General features: G+C 50.1%; 1 protein-coding gene across 3 annotated transcripts in view; it reads right to left on the bottom strand.

Annotated features, from left to right (window-relative positions):
- Positions 1-21,208, bottom strand: part of Ccdc187 (coiled-coil domain containing 187) — a 51,260-nt gene that overhangs the window by 8,508 nt on the left and 21,544 nt on the right. For 2 of the 3 annotated variants that reach the window (XM_021157080.3, XM_085835097.1), the window contains exons 11-22: positions 19,938-20,050; positions 15,249-15,346; positions 14,844-14,957; positions 13,497-13,621; positions 13,296-13,369; positions 6,324-6,400; positions 5,671-5,864; positions 4,778-4,865; positions 4,026-4,172; positions 2,931-3,061; positions 1,526-1,668; positions 166-254 (exon numbers count right to left, since the gene is read on the bottom strand). In XM_021157080.3, the coding sequence (XP_021012739.2) occupies positions 166-254; positions 1,526-1,668; positions 2,931-3,061; positions 4,026-4,172; positions 4,778-4,865; positions 5,671-5,864; positions 6,324-6,400; positions 13,296-13,369; positions 13,497-13,621; positions 14,844-14,957; positions 15,249-15,346; positions 19,938-20,050 (1,393 nt within the window). Of the gene's footprint in view, positions 1-165; positions 255-1,525; positions 1,669-2,930; positions 3,062-4,025; positions 4,173-4,777; positions 4,866-5,670; positions 5,865-6,323; positions 6,401-13,295; positions 13,370-13,496; positions 13,622-14,843; positions 14,958-15,248; positions 15,347-19,460; positions 20,051-21,208 lie in introns of those variants that run through there. The other variant, XM_021157081.2, reaches the window with a different exon arrangement.

The following is a 21,208-nucleotide window of genomic DNA, read 5'->3' as shown; positions in this document are numbered from 1 at the left end:
AGAGAACTCTAGAACTAGGGTGACTAGGGGCCACCAGAACCACAGGGGCTAGCACATGGGCACCCAAGAGTCCAGACCAAGATCAAGCTGCAGACCGGCAGATTGGCAGGGGATGGTTCCCAAACAGGCAAGGCTGGGGAGAGGAACTTCCTAAGGGTTACATACAAGAGCAGTTGGGTTTTTCTGATGTCCAGGGTCCAGAGAGCTCAAGTGCAGCAGACCAGGGAGAAAGATACAAGGATGTTTCCCAGGCCCTGAAAGACATAATTGCTAGGGTCACTCATACTGACCAGCCTGTGCAGAACCCCAGACTTCGAAGCAGCACACAGTTAACTGCTTTGGAGCAGATTTTCCTCTCTGTAAGGACTAGGGATCCAAAGGCCCCCACACTGTTCCTCACACCCTCCCTCCACACCTGCTCCATCCTCTGGTCATAATGCTGATTCTACCCCATGACCAAAGCTCCTCAGCATCCCTGACCACAGATGTCCTAGGGGGACCAGCTCCATCCTCTGTCCCCAGACTGTGCCTCGGTACCCTGGAGTCCAAGCTATTATGCTGTTCAAATCATAACTTGCAAAACCCCGGAATGAGCTCGTATTTGTAAGAGAGCCTTTTCAGATATAATTAAGAATCTCTAGACAAGTTCTTAGAGTTGGGCCAGTCCAAACTTTAAAAGAGATAGAAGAGCAGAAGTGGACACAGGAAAAAAGAGGCAGGCATGGGGGGAGGGGGGCCAGAGACTGGAGACAGCCTTAGGTCAAGGAACAATCTGGAGCCAAAGGAGCTAGAAGGGCCCTGCCCTGCAGCCTTTGGAAGGAATGTAGACTTGTCACTTCAGGCATGGGAGTGTGTCTATTTGTTTTGTGGCAGGCATCAGAAATGAAAACAACATTGAGGGAAATGACTGAGGTCAGTGAGGGGAGGAGTATGGTGGGAGCAGAATGGGGTACAGGCTCAGCAGTCACACCAGCTGCTCAATGGGGACAGGAAGTTCGGGAGGGATACTTCCTGGTGGGACATCGAGCAATCCTGCCAGGCCATGGAGGGGCTGGACAACCAGGAAGTCTGCTTCCCACTAAAGTCCCTGCCTAGGGGTTCTGCCTTGGACCAGGAAAATGGGCTCCCCTCATCTCAGGGAAGGGCATGCTCAGTCCTGATCCTTGCTGCTCTGATAGGTTTGTGTTCCGACCTGTCTGTGGACAGCCTCAGGCCTGCACTGGGTGGCAGGCCAGATTAGCTCTGAGTAGCTTCACCTGCCAGGAGTCCTCTGCAGCAAGGGAGCCTGTTTGGGCGGCTCCCTATAGCATCCGATTTCTGTGTCTCAAGTATTGTGAGGGGCAGGCCTCCGGTGGACCAGCCCAATGAACATGCTGATGGAACTTAGAGTAGCCCAGGTCACACACTGGCCTGGTGGCCTACTATGTAGGACTGTCTCACCCCAAGTTTAATGCTGCCCCCACAGAAGGCTGGAGCCAACTGACTGAGAGATTGTCTGTTCTTCGCTGCCACTGCCCTGAACTACCTTGGCTATCACGTCCACTCTCCATCGATGGATTTCTGGTCCCAGGTGTGACATCTGCTTGGTTCAGTCTGAGAAGCTGCAGGGACTCATCTGCAACTGAAGTTATCTGGGGAGATGTCACTTCCTTCTGACCAGAAGAAAAGCTGCAGGGCAAGACACGGTAGAATAGATGTGACTGTACGCTCAGCCCTTGTCCCCAGAGAACCACCTTGGGCTACATTTAGGGGACAGCTGTGGCCAGTAGCCAAGCAGAAGACAGGGTCTTGGTTCCTCTTCACTCAGCCGCTTCTCAAGCAGGGCCTGTGCCTCAGATGGAGTAGTTGCTACAGGGGCATGGGTGGGGCCTGGGAGCTTCTGACCCTTCACCTTGTTGCCCAGGCCTACCATCATGTGAGGCGCAGCCAGCCTGCCTCTTAGTGCCCTGGGTAAACTCTAGAGGTTCAAAAGGACCTCTGGTTGGAGACAGCTTCAGACTCCTAGGAGTTTCCCAAGCAGTAAGTGCTGTAGATCAGGAACAGGTATGCTATCCTGGCCTAGCCTGCACCCTGCTGACAGGCACAGAGAGGAAGGGCACAGAGGGTCTGTTCTTGCCAAGGCTGGTGAGAGGCACCAAAGAAAGCTCAAGAAGATCCCATCTCTTGCAGGCCATCCTGAGGCAGGTGCTTCACAGAGGTGGCTCATTCAGTCTCCATCCCCACCCTTGAGGTGGAGGGAGGGAGCCCAGGAACTAAGAGCTAGGGCTTGGGTGGTAATAGATTCCCAGGGCTGGCAGTGGGTGTCTGAGGAAGAAGGGATGGCCAGGCTGAGAACCATCGCTAGACCACTCTGCCCCGACAATGCTGCTAGGCAGGACAGAACACACTGTTTCCGGCCTGGGGAAGCCAGGAAGATCCCTATGGGGAAGGAAGTTCTGCGGCTCTTTTGTGTAGTCAAGGGACGCTCTTCACACTTCTCCAAGCACGGGCAGGAACCTCACCATCTTTTGCTGCAAATGACCTTGGTGGCCAGGCCTCGGAAAGAATTCAGATGCTACTGAAGAACCCTACAGTAGTCCCAGAGACTGGTGTGGTCACAGACATGCCGCCTGCTTACCCTATGCCATGCTGCCACCCGAGTGCTCTGCCACTTCACACCCACAGGAGCACTCTAGGAAGCTCCTTGTGCCCACACACCTGCCAACCAGAGCCAGTATGTGTGGCTGCTGCCTGTTCTTCCCTGGAGCTCAGGACAGCTCTGGTCCTCTCCCGTCCCTTCTCCCCTCCCATCCTCATGGAACTCAGGACAGCTCTACCTTCCCCTGCCCTTCCTGGGAGAAGCTGAGTGTGATGGAATCCAAAGGCGGAAGGCAAATACATGAAAGGCTTGTCGAGGCAAGTGCCAGGGCCAGCCCCTCACCCCAACTCACTGTGCACTTTCTGAGCTCTCAGAGATTTCCTGAGCGGGGTGGCTTTGGGGGCTTCCAGACCTGTGCCCCTCCATTTTCTGACTTGCCTTGGAGACCTCCTTCCAGGTGGTCTTGACTCTGGGGCTGCAACTCTAGTAAAAACAGCACAGTTATTTAAGCCTGGTGTGGCCGCTAGTCTCCTCCTCAGAAAAGCTCATTCTGCCCCCTCTTCAGAAAAGCAGGAGGCAGGTGCACTTGGCAGTAGCCAACTCAGGACAGCCTCAGCGCTCGCTGTGGATGGCTTGCTCCCATGGGAGTGGACACCAACTGAAACAAGCTGCCCTGTCCTTTTCAGGCCTACACCCCTACTGAAAGGTGCAGACAAAAGACAGAGCTGGCATTTCTGCCCAAAGTTGCCCAGAGGCATGGAGAACTCTTGCCAGGCAGCCTAGAGTCTCTTCTCCTGAAGGCTGGCCTATGGCACGTGCTAGAGAGAGCAGTTCACCCAATTTCTGTCCCTACCCTTAAGGTGAGACCCCTATCCTTTGCTAACAGAATTAGGGGGAACATAGACTAAGGGTGACGCTGCCCTCACTCATACACACTTTCATGCTCTCAGCTTTGTGAGAGTAACAAGGGACTCTGGTCCACTGACAGTGGAGTTTTGGTTTTGGTTTTGGTTATTTCATGACAGAGTTTCTCTCTGTGTAACCTAAGCTTGTCCTGGACCTTGCTCTATAGACAAGGTTGGCCCTGAACTCAGAGATCTGCCTCCCTCTGCCTCTAGGTGCCTTGTCTGAGTATCCGGCCTCTCTAGTGGACCCCAGGCCTGCTAGGGACACAGAGGTCCCCACTGCTGCTCCCTTACTGCTGGCTCTTCGGAGTGATGATACCTTGCCCCCCACCCCAGCTAAACTCTTTTTCTCCCTTCCCTCTGTTAGGCTCCCCACCCTTGGTCTGTAGTGACTACCATAGCTTGGTAGTCTGGCTCCTCTTCTGCAGGGGCCCCAGCAGGTCATCTTCTCCCTGTGCACAATCAACCAGCCCCAGACCCTTGCCACCAATGATGACAAACATGACACAGAAAAGCCAGGTGAAAAGACTGGGAGTGCCCACCTTCAGCAGCTGGGCTCGAACCTGGAGCTCCTGTTGCAAGTGGGCCATAGACCTCTGCACATTGAGGATAGACTGCTGATGTTGCAGGAGCTGCTTCCTGCCATGGTGCAGGGACAAGCACACCTTCTTCAGGTATTGTATTTCCCTCTGAAGTTCCAGAGGAAAAAATATCTCAGGACACAGGGGCAGGGAGGGGACATCTGGACCTCTGTGTTGCCTGACCCTCTCTCCCCTCCACGGGCCTTTTGCCTGGCTCTCCTTGCTCAGCCTCTTGGCTATTGCTTTCCTCTACTTTTGGTCAGGAGGTCCCAGCTGGAGGCAGGAGAGACACTAGGGTACTTATGCACCAAGTGCCTGCCACACCGAGTGGGCCCAGCTTATCCCTGCCCACACTCCATGTGTTGGCCACTGCCCTGCCTTTCTAACACCCCTTATTATAAAACCCTCCCAAGACCTAGGAAACAGACACTGCTGCTGTTCAGTGGTGACTTGAAGCCCCCAGAAGCCAGGCTACTTGTTACAGGGCCACAGCTAGCAGGAGTCTAAGCCTAGTTTAGACCCAGGGATGTTATAGGGCCAAGTGCCAGCCTAGATTTGAAGTCCTCTGACCATGGGCTATTCCTGGCACCATATGGTTCTAAATAGTATTGGAAGAGAAAGAGCTTAAGGATATTCTTTGGTCCAGGGTTATTCTGGCTTCCACCCAGGGCTAAAGGGCGCCACTTCTGTGTGACCACTCCTCTCATGCCTACCCGTTCTTTCTCAAGTCTGCTGAAGGTTTGCTGCTGCTTTTCACACAGAGTAGCCCGTGCTACTTCACGTCCCACATTACCCAGGCACCTAGGGGAAGGAAAGAGCCACAGGCTTGAGTGTCTGAGAGTCTGTTCAAAAGGAGAGTCATAAACCAGGACCAGGGCAACCCCAGTAGCCAGCTCCACCTAGACATTCCCCCATTGAGCAGACACCAGAGCCTTCCCTCTGTCAGAAGGAAGCCCTCTGTCTTCAGGCTGTCAGTCTCCCCACCACCACCACCACCACCACCATGTTAATGAGTATCTCATGGTCTAAAGATGACAGGGTCTCCCATGTGGAGACCACATGCAGGCAAGGGGTTCTCCACTAACACCAAGGCCTATGCCACCCTTAGCATGTCATGGCCGGGTGGTACTGAACTGTGAATGGAGGAGCCCTCAGAGGCTGGCACCAACAAAGCCAAGAGGCTTTTGGATGTCTCTCACATACAGGAAATACCCTGTCTAAGAAATCCTCCTAAGGAAACAGGCCCTCAGTGTTCATATGGTGAAAGTTGGGTGTATGCTGAAGGTGTAGCTGAGGACAGGTCGGGGGAATGCACAGCCCGTGTGCTGAGCAGTATGGTGACATAAGGCCTAAGCACCCATCAATGCTGAGAAGCCCTGGAAACGCTACAAACATCACACAGAGGGGAACAATATCACATAGAGGGGACGATGACTGTTTTCATTTTAGTTTTATTTGGGACACTCTACTATTTTATCTAAACTTCTGGCAAAGTCTATCATGCCTGGATCACTACAGCTGTCTAGCAGGTGTGGTAGGTGGGTGGGTGGAGGCAGGGAGCACACTGACAGGGGTGGGGCAGAACCTAGCACAAACATGAGCTCACCCCATCTGATGCTCTAGGCAGGCCAGCTCCGCATGGGCCTTTTCTTCCAGGGCCAGCTCACGCAGTCGTAGCACCGCAGTCTGGTACTGTGCACGGAGCTCTTCGTCTCTCAGACTCTGCTCCAGCATTGCAATAGTGAAGCGGTGGGAGGCTCTGGACCCTTCTGTTTCTGGCGCTGGCCTCACTATGTTCCACTGCGGAGAGGTAGACCAACCCAGTCTGATCACTGCTGGAAACTCTCAAGAGCTGGGGACAGATCCCAGCTCTCAGGAAGGTGCCACTGACTCCAAGAAGTCCTCCCGAATGCCCACCAGCTTACCCCCTCACCCTTCACGTGCTCCCTTCCTGACTGTAAGCTCCCAGAGGTCCTCATCATCCTGGCCCCATGCCCATCCCAATCTAGGCAGGACACTTGTGTATACTCTGCAATTTTAACAAGGCACTCTGGGCTATGCATAACCCTGCCTAAAGTACCCTGTGGTCATGCAGGCCCTCAGCAGTCACCCAGTATGAGAAGAACAAATGGAGCGGCTACCAGCTGCAGAGATGGCCAATGTGATGTCAGGGTGACCCTACTAAGGCCAGGGTCATTGGGGACCCACTGCCCATCCCCAGGATCATGCAGCCTCAAAACTCTGCCCCATTCTTTGTACCTGGTACGTAGGTCTGTCTGAAGGGTGGAACTCGGTTAGAACCAACAGGGAGGGGCTTGTGTCCTGCTGCACTGGCTCTAAGAGAGAAAGGAGACCTCGGTTGGGCCCTGAGGGAAGCAGTGACATGTGCTTGGGGGTCTTTCCTCCAGGAGGTCCAGGCAGTATGGGGCAGGCAGGAAAAGGCTCACAGTTGACCTGTGATGCTAGATCTTGAGGTAATGCTGGAGAGGACTGGTGGCCTCGTAAGCTGAGGCTCTGAAATGGGACAGTTGTACACAGGACCAGACCAAACATAAGCCGCTCAGAGTGACAGCCCTCGCTCTCACAGGAGACACTGAGGCCAGAGGGGAAGGATGTCCTGAGTCTGGTACCAAGCAGGGGCAGGGCACTGCTGAGCCCAGACTCCCTGCTCATTCAGCTCCCTTGCTGCTGACCCCTGTAATCCATCCTGCTTTGGTGGGTCTCATGGAGAAGGCCTTTTAATTAAAAATAATTAAAGGATATTTTTGACACCTCTTCAAGAAAAGGCAAGAGGGAGCCGGGCGTGGTGGCGCACACCTTTAATCCCAGCACTCGGAAGGCAGAGGCAGGCGGATTTCTGAGTTCGAGGCCAGCCTGGTCTACAAAGTGAGTTCCAGGACAGCCAGAGCTATACAGAGAAACCCTGTCTCGAAAAAAAAACAAAAAACAAAAAACAAAAAAAACAAAAAAAAAAGAAAGAAAAGGCAAGAGGAACTAGACTCACCATTGTATCTGAAAAAATGTGTTTATACAGACATATTTACATAACATTCTCACACATATGAAAGAGCACTTGAGACACTTGATATCAACAGCCCAGCACAGTGCTCACAGACAGAAACAATGACATTATTCCAAGAGAGTTACCATACAGTACAGGGTCAGCAAACTGAGGTAGAGCCTGGGAGACCCCTAGTAGAGCAGACAGGGATGAGTCTGGGGAAACAGGCAGCTAGGGTCCATGGAATGGTGAATTAGAGAGGGAATTATGAAGAGAACCCCAAGAAGCTATGCTTCTAATGACCAGCATCTTAGTATTCAAGTGAGAAATGACTGGATCAGTGCAGGTAAAGTATACCCAGAAAGAGGCTGTGAGTTATGTGCCTCGTGACCCATACATCATTGAGCAGTGCACAGACAGACCACCCTGCCTCATTTGTGAGGTTTCATCAGCCCCAGCCTTAGTAGTGATCTGGATTCAACTGGCCAGTTACAGAAATAAAACTTGAAAGGATCAGACTAAATCCAGGAGGACAAAGCTTAAGAATGTATATAGAGCCAGGTATTGATGGAGCACACCTTTAATCCCAGCACTTGGGAGGCAGAGACAGGCAGATTTCTGAGTTCAAGGCCAGCCTGGTCTACAGAGTGAGTTCCAGGGCCGCCAGGGCTACACAGAGAAACAAACAGGAAACAGAAGTGTATGTAGAGAGTGTGGAGATCTTGGCTCTAAATGGACAGCTGTATCCTAGCCCTCCCTCAAGGCTCGGAGATCTTCATGAAAGAAGAAGCAGCATTCTTCTCAGAGCCAGGGACGGTTCATAGCCACAGCCATCAGTGTTCACTGGGTACAGCAAGGCAGCTGCACTAACTCACAACCACTGAGCTAGCATGCACAAGATCTGTACAAACTCGGGCTAGACAAAATCCTAGTGTGTGTGTGTGTGTGTGTGTGTGTGGTGGGGGTGGGGAGGGGCGGTGAGCGGGGAGTCCAACTGTTGGCTCAGGAGCTGAGGGCATTTGATAACTCCTGGGAAAGGAAGAACCGGTTTTCTTTAAGGGTGTGACCCTTAAAGCTCCGGGGCAGGCTCCACACCCAGGAGTATTTGGGAACACAAAGCAGACTACGGTTTGGAGAGAGAGGGGAGTGGCAGGGAGAGAGAGGGAGCACGGAGAATGTGACAGTGAAGCCGAGTGGTTAGCGGGGAGAGGGGTGCATCTGAGCGACTTAGGGGGTTGAATATGATCCAAAATATGGTTTGAAATTCTCAAAGAATTTATAGCCGGGCGTGGTGGCGCACACCTTTAATCCCAGCACTCGGGAGGCAGAGGCAGGCGGATTTCTGAGTTCGAGGCCAGCCTGGTCTACAAAGTGAGTGCCAGGACAGCCAGGACTACACAGAGAAACCCTGTCTCGAAAAACCAAAAAAAAAAAAAAAAAAAAAGAACTTATAAATACCTTTTTTTTAACCAATCATGTGTATAGAGACAAAAATATCTCATGCCAAACCTGACGATGCGAGTTTAATCCCCAAGACCCACATCGTGGAGAGAGAAAACCAATCCCTGCTAGTTGTCGCCTGATCTCCATGTGCACGCCTTGCTGTGCAGCCCCTTGGTAAGAAATACATGTAAAACTTGCAATCAGAAAAGAAGTTTTCACAGCTGTATTCATATGTTTAAAAGGGCAAGTCATATGTTTAAAAGGTGTTGCAGGGGAGATGGCTCAGTGATTAAGAACACCACCTGCTCTTCTAGAAGACTTGGGCTCGATTCCCAGAATATACATGTAGGCAAAACACCCATATACATAAAATAAAACAACAATAAAGGTCGGTACAACTATGAAGAGCATAAGAAAAGATCTAAAGCCAGGCGTGGTGGCGCACGCCTTTAATCCCAGCACTCGGGAGGCAGAGGCAGGCGGATTTCTGAGTTCGAGGCCAGCCTGGTCTACAGAGTGAGTTCCAGGACAGCCAGAGCTACACAGAGAAACCTTGTCTTGAAAAAAAGAAAAAGAAAAAGAAAGAAAGAAAGAAAGAAAAAAAGAAAAGATCTAAATAGAATTTTCAGAACTGAACATTTAAAACACTCAAATGAAGACCACACTGATTAAGGGCAGATTAGACATTGCTGAAGAAAGAACTCACAGCATCAAGTGTAAAAGAAAGACCTGGAAATCTTCCAAAACTTCAGAAAGATAACCCACAGATCAAAGAATCTTAAACCCCAGCACATGAGCATGAAACTAGAGAGTGTCACTACAAACTTGCTTGAGAAACAGAAAAGCAGCCAAGCAAATGGACACAGTGCCTGCAAATGAACAAAAGAACGATAGAATGGGTTCCTTGCATATTGAGCAGGGTAAGCAAGAAGACACCAGGATGCAGATGTGCTTCCTGGGAATGGAGGCTGTAGCTCAGCAGCAGTCAAGGATGTAGGAAGCCCAGGGTTCAACCCTAGCACTGAAACACACACAAAGACAGACACACACCACACACATACCATACACACAACTCACACACGCGCGCACACACACACAGAAACACAGTGAGAGACAAACACACTCCAGACACACACACCACACTCACATATACTACACACACACACACACCACATACTACATATATACCACATACACACACATACACATACCACACACAGACACACCCACATCACTCATACCACACACATAACACATAAACACATAGACACACACCACACACAGATACACACACCACACCCACACACAGACACATACACCACACACACCACACACACATATATACCACACACACCATACAGAGACAGACAGACACCACACACACACACACACACACACACACACACACACACACACACACTAACCTATTAAAAAATGTCTGCCCAGACCCAGGCATGGCACCCATGCTTTTAATCTTAGCATTCAGGAAGCAGAGGCAGGCAGATTTCTGTGAGTTGAAGACCAGCTTGTTCTATCAGTGAGTTCTAGGCCAGCCAGAGCTGTATAGTAAGACCCTATTTCAAAAATAAATAAATAAAGAAGTCTACTCAAGTACTATGTCCAGTAAAGCGTCTTTAAGGAACAGGAAGTAGAATGAAGATGTTCTCTAACAAGTGGTTTTATTTTGTTGTTACTGGTAGATGTGTATGTCAGAAATCAGGTGAGGGATGTGGACGTGATGTCAACCAGAAATACGGATCTTCCCAGAGAAATGAAGAGTGTCAAAAACAGTGACTGAGCTGGGCAGTGGTGGCACAGTGGTGGCCTTTAATCCCAGCACTTGGGAGGCAGAGGCAGGTGGATTTCTGAGTTCGAGGCCAGCCTGGTCTACAGAGTGAGTTCCAGGACAGCCAGAGATACATAGAGAAACCCTGTCTCAAAAAAAACCAAAAACCAAAACCAAAACAAAACAAACAAACAAACAAACAAAAAAAACCAGTGGCTGAGAACTGGTTACATCCTCATTCTAGGCCTGTGTATCATTTGAAACTAGTAAAAGAGAGTCGTTTTGTTTGTCAAAAAATAAATCAATGAAGGATGGTTTAAAATATTTTTAAGATTTACTTTAAAATTTATTTTTATTATTTTGAATTATGTATATGTGGATGCATGTTGTGTAGGTATGTACATAGGTGTGCAGGTGCTCCTGGAGGCCAGGCCAGTCCTCTAGAACTGGTTATAGGTGGTTGTGAGTCACTCAGTGTAGGTGCTAGGAATTGACTTCTTGCCCTCTGGAAAAGCAATGTGGACTCTAAACCACCAAGCCTTCTTTTTAGCCCCTAGTTTATTTTTTATTTTATGTGCATGAGTGTTTGCCTGTATTTATGTATATATACATGCTTGTATGCATGCATGGGTGTATGTCTGTGTATGCATGTGTGTATGTACTATGTAAAGTGCCTAGCACCCACAGATCCAGAAGAGGGTATCAGATTCCTGGAACAGCTGCCATGTGGGCTGGGAACTGAACCCCCTTCCTCTGCATGAACAGTAAGTGCTCCTAACCATGGAGCCCTTTCTTCAGCACTCTCACCTCTGAAACATATTTTAGTGCACTAGCATAAATATAGTACCCCATGTTATTATAAAATTCTATGAGGGTTTTGTGCTGTAGGTGAAGTAAAAATCACCTGCAGCCTGTATACTATCAACCCTAAGACACCCACCATAATGTGAAGTTCTAGCTCATCATAATTCAACAGCGAAGATGAGATCATTAAAAACTAGGGGCTGGCGAAATGGCTCAGCAGTTAAGAGCACTGACTGCTCTTCTGGAGGTCCTGAGTTCAAATCCCAGCAACCCCATGGTGGTTCATAACCATCCGTAATGAGATCTGATGCCCTCTTCTGGTGTGTCTGAAGACAACTACAGTATACTTACATATAATAAATAAATAAATAAATCTTAAAAAAAAAAAAAAAACTAATCTAAGCCGGGCATGGTGGCGCACGCCTTTAATCCCAGCACTTGGGAGGCAGAGGCAGGTGGATTTCTGAGTTCGAGGCCAGCCTGGTGAATTCCAGGACAGAGAGGGCTACACAGAGAAACCCTGTCTCAAAAAACCAAAACAAACAAACAAAAAAACTAATCTAAGCCGAGGAGTGGGGTGCCTTCATATAACCTCGGGGCTCCAGGCTGAGTGATGAGTGCATGCATACAACCTCAGCATTCCAGAGGTGAAGTAGAAAGGCTTTTATGAGTTAGAGGTCAGCCTGGGCCACAGAGTTTCAGACTAGGCTGGGTTACAGAGTGAGACCCTACATCAACAAACCAAATCAAAAATTAACCCCTAAAGGAGGCAGATAAAGTTGAAAAAGCCGGGCGTGGTGGCGCACGCCTTTAATCCCAGCACTCGGGAGGCAGAGGCAGGTGAATTTCTGAGTTCGAGGCCAGCCTGGTCTACAAAGTGAATTCCAGGACAGCCAGGGCTATACAGAGAAACCCTGTCTCAAAAAAAACAAAAAAAAAAAAAAAAAAAGAAAAAGTAAATAAAAAGTAGAAGAAATCACCTGTAGACTGTATAAATGAACATCAAGGCGAATAACCTGAACCTAACTCTGAGGCTCACCCCAATCCATGTAAATAGGATAGACTTCTCAGTTAGAAGTCAGAGACTGGATTAAAAAAAAAAAAGGAGGACAAAACCCAACTTTATACTGCCCACAAGAAACACACCTCAAATACAAAGTAGGGAGCAGATGCCCTTTTTCCTAGTCACAGGAAAGCTGGCATAGTCTACAGATGTCAAAGCAGGCTTTGGAAAGCAGGATATGTGGTTCACGGCCGGATTGCAGGAAACCCAAACTCAATGTCCTGCCCAGCATAGACCAGGCATAAGCATGCACACTTGTAATCACAACACTTGGGAGACAGAGGGAGGAAGCTTAGAATTGTAAAGTCATCTTCAGTTACATGGTGAGTTCCAGGCCAGCCTAGGAGACCCTAAGATGGTAGCGTGGAAAAAAAAAAAAATGACTTACATACGAAGTGGACTCTAGAGCAAACCACACTGCAGAAGTGCCCCTATCAAAAGGTCAGTGCCTCAAGAGCTCATCAGAATCCTAAATGGCTTTGTTGGAGTTTTGTTTGTTTGTTTCTGGGTTGGGGGGGGGGTTTGTTGTTGCTGCTGTTTGGTTTCTTTTTTCCAAGATAGGATTTCTCTGTCTAGCCTTGGCTGTCCTGGAACTCACTCTGTAGAACAAAACAGGCTGGCCTTGAACTCCTGGACATACACCTGCCTCTGCCTCTCGAATGCCGGGATTAAAGAGGTGTGCCACCAGTGCCTGGCTTAGAATCCTAAATCCTTGTGCTGGTAGACAAGCCTACAACCTGACATTTCAGTAGTGTGTCCTCCCCTCCCCACCCCAATAAGAGGAAGAAGATTCCCAAGTTTAGATTAGGTTTGAGCAATTCTATGTACCAACTGGTCTAACCAGGATTGCAGAATGCTCCACCCAACAGCTGTAGAACAGAGCATATGGCATATCCTAGCAAAAGCCTGAGTATGAAGATGATCAAGTTTACAAATTAACTTTATGGCCACCAGAACTGGACAGAGGGGCCAGGCTTCCCAGGGAAGTGTCCATATCAGGCTGGGGGTGAAGCTGCAGCTGGTGTGACGAGCTCTCTGAGGATAAAAGCTCATCTGGGAGGTTTTACACTATCCTTACTCCCCCTCACCCCGTTCTACCCCAACCTGCCATCACAGGTCACACAGGACACTCACCTGCAGAAACTGCCGTTGCTTCCTCAAGATGCTTCGGGGACTTGGGGTTGTCTCTATATAGGGAGAGTGGTGATCTGAAGGGTCAGAAAACCAGCAGAGATCTTTGTCATTGCCAGCACCTGAAACCTGACATTAGGGGTCACCCCACACTCTTCTTCCCTGGGGATAGGGGATGGAATCTAGTCTCAGCCTTGGCCTCACTTGGATCTGGTTTCCACTGTGCGGAGAAAGAATGTGTTTGGCTCTGGGCCACCACACATCTGCTGCTCTTTCCATTTTGAAGTCTCTTCTGGCCCTTGCTGGGCTGAGGGTTTCTCCATCTGCCTCTGTGAGGAAAGAAAGTCTGGTTTTGTGGAATGAGAGACAAGGTTCTGCAGCCAGGCAGGTCAGGCTGGATCCCAGGATCAGGCAAGAGAGACACACAGGAGTTTGTATGTCACACATACCACAGGTCATAAGCTCTGGGCTCCAACAGAGCCCCTACTGCTCAGTTTCTAACAGGTCCTGAACTGGGCAAGTGGAAGACAAAGATGTCTACCTGTGACCCACCCAAGTGTGGATGTTCCTGGGACACAAGTCCATGTCCCCAGTTCATGTGGCTCTGTGTTCCCTCTGAGACTCTTGATGCCTCTGAGCATCCACCTGCGGGTCCGACTTTAGAAGGACCTTAGGCTGCATGGTCACCAGACCACTGTTTACACCCCCAAAACCCCCCTGTTCAGACTTGCTGTCAAGATTTCAATCCACTGAGCAATTAAATTGGTTCAATAACCCACTGTCTCCTTGGCTCCCACTCCTCATTACCCCATTACAACATTATGTTGTGTTTTATTTTGATGCTTATACCCTGCTCTATCCAATGTTTAAAATGACAGATAAATTGCATTGCAAAAATCACTGCTAATCAGGTTTTGGTTCAATACTAAGCCATCCCCAGCACAGAGGCTGAGGGGCACGATGATACTTCACCATTATCAAAATAAATTAGGGAGACATGTGGGAAAACCCTTCTAATTAAGGGAAGCCCATTGCCTGGATAGCCTTCTGGGCTCGGCACAAAATGGAGGACTCCCTTCACTCGCCGCAGGGCTTCCCCTTCTCTGACCATAACCCCCACATGCCTCTACCTGCAGAATGTCACGTAGCTTTAGTTAGATTACAGGTTTAACTTCCTGCCTGCCTATAAGAACCTGTTCAGCTAGCACCTGAGACTTCTGGAATGCCTAAGCCTTCAGTCAATGATCTTTGCCCATCCTGGATAGTCCTACCTCCTCCCCGCAAACTATATAACACTTGAATCACCCTAAGTAAAATTAATCTGTCTCCCTGAAGCTGGTCCCCGTTATTGACATTACCTTTGGTACTCATAGGGCTTCCACACACTCTCCCACCTCCCTGCTCCCCAAGCCCTCACCCCATCTGTAGTCCCTGCTCCGTTTGCCCCCGTGGACCATCCCCGGGGGCAGGGAGGATCACAGGTAGGGTAGAAGGGACACTGGGCAGGGCTAGCACACCAGTTAATGCCTCAGGTTGGGGCAGCCTGCTGACCTTCAGCTGGTGTTTGAAGAGAAGCTTGTCCAGTAACATCTGGGTCTCCCACACCTCCTGCTCTGCTCGCTGCTGCAGAAGGGCCAGTGCTCGCTCCTGCTTCTGCTGCTCCAGCTGTCATGAGAACCCACACCTCAGGATTCACCCATACCTTGCTGGCAATGGGCTATAAGGATCACCTTAAACAGACCCCATGCTTGGTCAGGCCTTCCTAGCAACCGCCTACTCTTTCTGTCTGTGGCTTCTCTATCCAGGCTGAGCAAAAGGGGTTGGGGGCTGCTTTTAAACCCTTAGTTCTATGTTATGGAGCCTTCTATTCAGCCTTGGGGACAGAGGCTGCTCACAGCTAGTCTCCAAACAGAAGACACAGTTGTCACTGGCCTGGGATCTTGGGGTAGGACATACCTTCAGTGACTTGAGAAAGCTCAAAGATTTCAGCTGGAAATTGGTCAGATGCCCATCATACAGGCCTCCAGAATGTGGCCTCTCGGGCCCCTGCTGACCTGCAGACCACGGATGAGGGCACTTGAGTGGCAGGTACGCTTTGAGCCTCTCTTCTTGGCTGAGCCTCAGTGCTTCTTGGCCTGCAAGGAAACTGAGGCCAGAGGCCAGGAGGGAAGCCCGCGGTGCAAGGACTGTTCCAGTGTCCAGCACTTCCAGAAGAGCCCCTTCCTTGCAGCCTTAGGAGACCATGGCTGCCATGTGGCTGTATTCGCCCTCTCACCCTCGCCGCACCTCACTCTGGCCACCTTTCACTCCAGAAGCCAGCACTGAACTAGCATAGGTAACAGGAGCTACCAGAAAGACCCAGGTTCCATCTCAGCTCCGTCCTGTACTTTCTAAGAGACCGGAACAATTCACTGGCCAACCAGAGTGTCTCAGGGAACACAGCTTCCCTGGGTGAGGCTCCTACAATGGCTTTACAAGGCCTGACAGGCAGAAGCCACGGTTGTTGCCGATGGTGCTCATGTAGGTATGTGGTACAGAGGGGAGTCCAGGGTACAACTTGGAATTCTGGGATGTTTCAGACTATGTCTCTTGTAAGTTACAAAGTCTTCAAGGGTATAAAGGGGGGGTTTAATGTTTCTGATGCTCCCCCGACCCAAGGCTGAGGCAAGGCACACTGTGTGTGTTCCCACCCTGTGGAGGCTATGACCTATCCTCTGCCTCACTCTAAGCCTCTTTTCTTCAGAGTTAGCTGTTAAGGGAGGGCTCAGAGGATGCCTGGCTTGAATGCTCTAGCTTAGATGAGAGGGCCTTCCTGACAGCCCTTGACGACCTTCAGTCACTGGGCAGTCATGATGTAGGAAGGGCCTTGGACAGAATCCCAGTCCTCTGCCTAGGGAGAACCATCTTCCGCAGCAGACTGTATGTCACCACCGACAGAGAAGCTTAGCTTCTTAGAGTAGGAGCAGGTAACAAGCTGTGAGCAATGGCCACACAGTCCCTGGGCATTAACAATGGCAGGAAAAGACCAGGCAGCAGCAGGGTATGGCAGGAGGTGGCACAACACACACTGAACACTCAGGTACTCTCTACGCCCTCCCGTATAACTGGGCAGAAGTCTTGGATCGGCTGAGTTTCAGTTCCCTCACTGTTATGGCTGGGCACTTAAGAGAAACTGAGGCCAGAGCAGCTGCCCAGACTATGTCACCCTTCCACAAACCCCAAAGATTGAATCCCAAAGCCTCTAAGCCGTGCCTCTGGGGTGGGAGTAGCTCTTGGTCTTCTTGGTCATGTCAGCACCCCAACATGTCGGAGGGAACGACACACTGCATGTCCCTGAGCACTGATCTGTGACCCAGAAGAAAACTAGGTCAGTCCTGGCTGAGATCACCCCTCACAAGCAGAGAATGACCCTGCCTTAATCCCTGGCTCCTCTCAAAAGGCAGTTAGTGAGGAACTCCAAGATTTCAGCACCACCTACAGCCAGCACTGTGGGGACCCAGTGAGATGGCCTCATGAAGGCCCAGCAGCAGACAGTGGACCACGACCACAGCAAGAGTGCTCAGTCACAGGCTGCCGTGCCTCTGCCCCCAGGAGAGACCTGCTGAGTGGGGGAGTGGAGCTTTGCCTTCAGAAAAGTAGCAAAAGGCACAGCTGAGGTTTATCTATGTACATTTAGACGAGAGAAACAGAGACCCAAGTTGGACCCTAAAACCCTCATATTAAAAACAAAAAAAAAAAAGCTGGGCATGGTGGGATGCACATGTAGTCCCAATGTTTCAGAGATGCAGAAAAGCAAAGCCCGGGTTTAAAGGCAGCCAGTCTAGGCTATGTGCTGGGCTCCAGTCCGCAGAGAGGAAAAAACAGGGCGGGGTGTCTGAGGACTGTCACCCAAGATTATTCTCTGGCCTCTACATACGAATGCTCACATGTGAGCGTGCACATCCTCTACATCCTCTCTCTCTCTCTCTCTCTCTCTCACACACACACACTATATATATATATATATATATATATATATATATATATACATATACATATATATATATATATATATATGTATATACATACATGTATACATACACATATAATCTACTCCACCCCATCACATCAACTACAGTTCCAGGTCTTGGCAGCCACACATGTCTGATGGCTACCACAATATCCTCCACCAACAAACATCCTACTGAGCAGAGATGCCTAGGTATTGAAGCCCTGAGAGTTCCACTGGATGTGGCTGCTTATAGTACTAGTGGTTGGAATTGAAGGCCTCCCTTTCATTGCTGTCCCTGTGGCCCACCAGCACGTTCTGCTCAGAGAATAGCAAATGAGGCTAAGGGATAAAGGCAGGGTTCCCCACCCCCCACTCCCTTGTAAGGAGTGGACCAGACCCTTGAAGGAGATGGCCTTCCTGTTGTGATGAGAAATTGCTCCTGACTCCCACACAGCATCAGACCCTGTCCAGTCAGTCTGGAGAAAGAGCAGATTTAACCCATCCAGTGGTGGGCAGACCAAGGGTATTCTGGGAATCTCATTGTCTCTAGATTACACTTTCAGGGGAGGCATGGGGCATTGTTCTGGTTTAAGTGTTCCTTCTCAAATTTACATAGATATTTAGTAGCCATGGTAACAGGGTTAGGAGGTAAGGCTCCTAAAAGGTGATTGGGCCACTAAAGCCAGGAAAGGAGTTATTATAAGGGGGAGGGGGCTGGGCTGTGGGTGTAACTCATTTGGTGCTTGCCTTGAGTTCCATCTCCAGTACCCTATAAACTGGGTCTGATGGCGCATGCCTGTAGTCTCCCATCTCTTGGGAAATAGAGGAAAGAGAATAGGAAGGCCAAGGTCATCCTTCGCTACACAGTGGATTAAATAAAAGCTAGCTTGGGCTACCTGAGTCCCTGTCTCAAAAGAAAACAAATGACCACAAATGGTTCTGCTAGCCTTCTGCTGTATGGTGGAAAATAAGAGGCCCTGGGTAGTACTCCTGAACTTCCCACCTCTCAACCGTGAGCCCATACATCTCGGTTCGACACAAGTTCAGGCTGTGCCAGCGGCTACCCAGAAACAGGCTGGAGGCCCATGTAATGTTAATGTCCCAACTTGGCAGGCTCTGGAACCATCTAGGAGACAAGCCTCTCTGGGGTTTACCTAGAGTAGGCTGACAGAGCTAAGAAGACCCACCTTGCTCTTACCATGCCATGGGCTCAGGTCAGGACTGAGCCTCCATTACTCTGTGCCTCCTGAAGGCTGCTGCCTCGAGTCCACTGCCCTGTCTTTCCACAGGAGTAGTCGCTACCTTTGAAGTGTGAGCCAAGAAAGCCTTTCCTTGCTTAAGCTTAATTCTAGCTGGGTATTGTATCACAGCAACAAGGCAAGTAGCAAAAACAACAGCCAAGGCCTTTGCTGGCTGAGGATCTCCATGTCTTGTCCTTCCTGGCTCAGAACTTTACCTGCCATCTCCTGCTGCCCCTAAAGTACAGATTTTATTGGGATAGGGCCTGACCTCTGATCAAGGTCAGATATTATGTCAAGCTCATAGGTCTGTTGTAGCCCTGGGGCCTGAGAGAGCTGGCAGCTCTTGCATGAAGCCCCCAGATATTCTATTTTAGGTGGAGAGAGTTCCCAAGAGCCAGAGCCTACTGTTTTTCACACAGATAGCCCTCACCATATATGCATATACGTCTCTGTAAGTACACATAAGAGCTGACTCACACTCACCAGTATTCCCCTGGCTCCGAGGCCAGTCAGAGACATCCCCTAACCACCCTGCCAGCTCTACCAGGGAGCGGAAGCCTGGGCCTCTGCTAACTGCCCAGGCATTCTCCGGCCTTGATGCCTATCCTGTGATTCTCTACGGCTTTTCTGTCCCATTGGGGATGTGGCACAGCTAAAGGTCACATTTACTCTCCATGTTTCTCAAAGCCAGGCATGACCACTTCTATTGTCTTTTTGCTCTGGCTTCATTGTGTAATATTGGGGATTGAACCCATGGCCTTATACATGCTGGGCAAGCAGTTTACATTTGAGCTGCTTCCCCAGTTCTGTCTCCTCTGTGTGTGTGTGTGTGTGTGTGTGTGTGTGTGTGTGTGTGTGTGTGTAATTTACTTTTGTGTTTGCTTTGCTGTTGTTTGTTCGTTTGTTAGGTCTTGCTATGTATTCCAAGCTGGCCTTAAATTTGTGATCATCTTCCTTCAAGCTCCTAAGTGTGGGGCTTACAGGATGATATTTTACTATCATATTCAAAACCCGTCCTTTGAAGAAAATAAGCAAACAGCAACAACAGAGCGAACAGGGTCTCAGACTTGTTCCAACCCAGCTCCATATCACATTGGGCAGGAAGGTTCTCACTGCAGCCCTACAGACCACAAGCAGGATGCACCAAGGGTGACACTCCTGGCTGCAGGAGTTTGGGTGGCTCTTCTAGAGACCACAATGACAACTGTCATGACAATCACAACAGGAGCAGAGTAGGTGGTAGGGGCTGGAGAGCCTCAAAACACTTTAATACTGATGTGTGGCTGCCATCCACATAGAAATAGGTCTCCTCTGCAAGACCAAGCTCAAGCTAGGCGGTGGAAGAGGCCCACGGGAGGCCCCCCTGGCCACCTGACCAGCCAGCCCAGGGCCTATCTGCAGGCTCGCCCTTACCGCAGCTCCGGGTGGTCCAGGGCGTTACCAAGCCTTCCTTTTTGACTTCTGGCATCTCTTCCTGCCAAAGGGAGCCACGGGTGGGGTCTGGTGCATCTGGCACCCCAAGCGAGCTAGAAGACAATGAATATGTGGTGAGTGGAGTCATGACCAGGACGGGGGAAGGGAAGGATGGTCCCAGTGCTCAGTCAGTGGGAATGTCCTAAGATCCGGGCAGTGTGTCTAGAGCAGACCTGAGGGCTTAAGCCCAGGCAGAAGATGGGCCTCTGACCCACAGAGCAGCAATAAGCATGTGGTGCTTGTGTGTGGATGATTTGTAGGATGGCCAGTAGGCCACAGCCTCCATCAGCCAAGTGTGGTCGCAGTGTGTGCCTGTGCGTGTGCTTGCATGCATGTGTGTGTGTAGCAGCCCTGCCAGTGTGCAGTGTTAGCTCCATCACAAGCAATTCTGCAGGTGGAATCACAGCTTGATGTGGCAACATAGCTATTCTGATCATCCCGGGTAAGTTGCTTGTGAATGGTATTCATCCACAAGGCTTTGTGGAATGAGGGTGATAAATCACAATACTACTCCATGGCTAGGACTGTGCCGCTGCCCTACGCTGTGCCAGTGAGGTAGAGCTGGGGCATCAGGAGAGAAGCAGAGCCATCACTAAGGATTCTAATTCTCTATTCTGCATGGTCTCAGGCACGTCCTCCCTCAGACAGGAAAGGCCTTTACCCAGGTCTAAACAGCCACAGTGGGCGGCAAGCTGCCTGGTGCAGGTGGACATGCAACAGCTGCAGGGATTAGAAGGCTTTGAAGCACAGGCGATGAATATAGACATGGGCTGGTGTAGGTGGTGAACACAGCCTCTGGTCACTCTACTTTCTCCCAGAGGCACCATCTGTCCCTGGTACATAGTGACCTGGACTCAACCTGAATAACCAAATATGTCACTAGTGACTTGTCCAGCAGCCCTCAAGGCCCACTGGTCTCTATCTCCAGCCTTCTTCAAGTCAGGTACTGTGCAGGGCGAGGATGTGGTATGTCCATACCCGACCCCTGCCTGGAATAAAGCTCTTTCTGAGCATATGGGCATACATTAAGGCTGCAAGGCACGATATGGGTACAGACATAGAAGCAGATTCCAGAAAGCAGGAGAAACCGGGTGCAGTTACATGTGAACAGAGGTGGGGTCAAGCCCCATGGACAGCTGGCTAGAGTGGTGACAGGCTGGGCCCTCGTCTGTCACCAAGGGCCTGTAGGGTGAGGAGAAGATTTCACCCAG

The sequence above is a fragment of the Mus caroli genome, unplaced genomic scaffold, assembly GCF_978045245.1.
Source record: "Mus caroli unplaced genomic scaffold, Mus_caroli_1 scaffold_2, whole genome shotgun sequence".
NCBI classification, from domain to species: Eukaryota; Metazoa; Chordata; class Mammalia; order Rodentia; family Muridae; genus Mus; species Mus caroli.
This window is presented reverse-complemented; position numbering and strand designations above follow the sequence as displayed.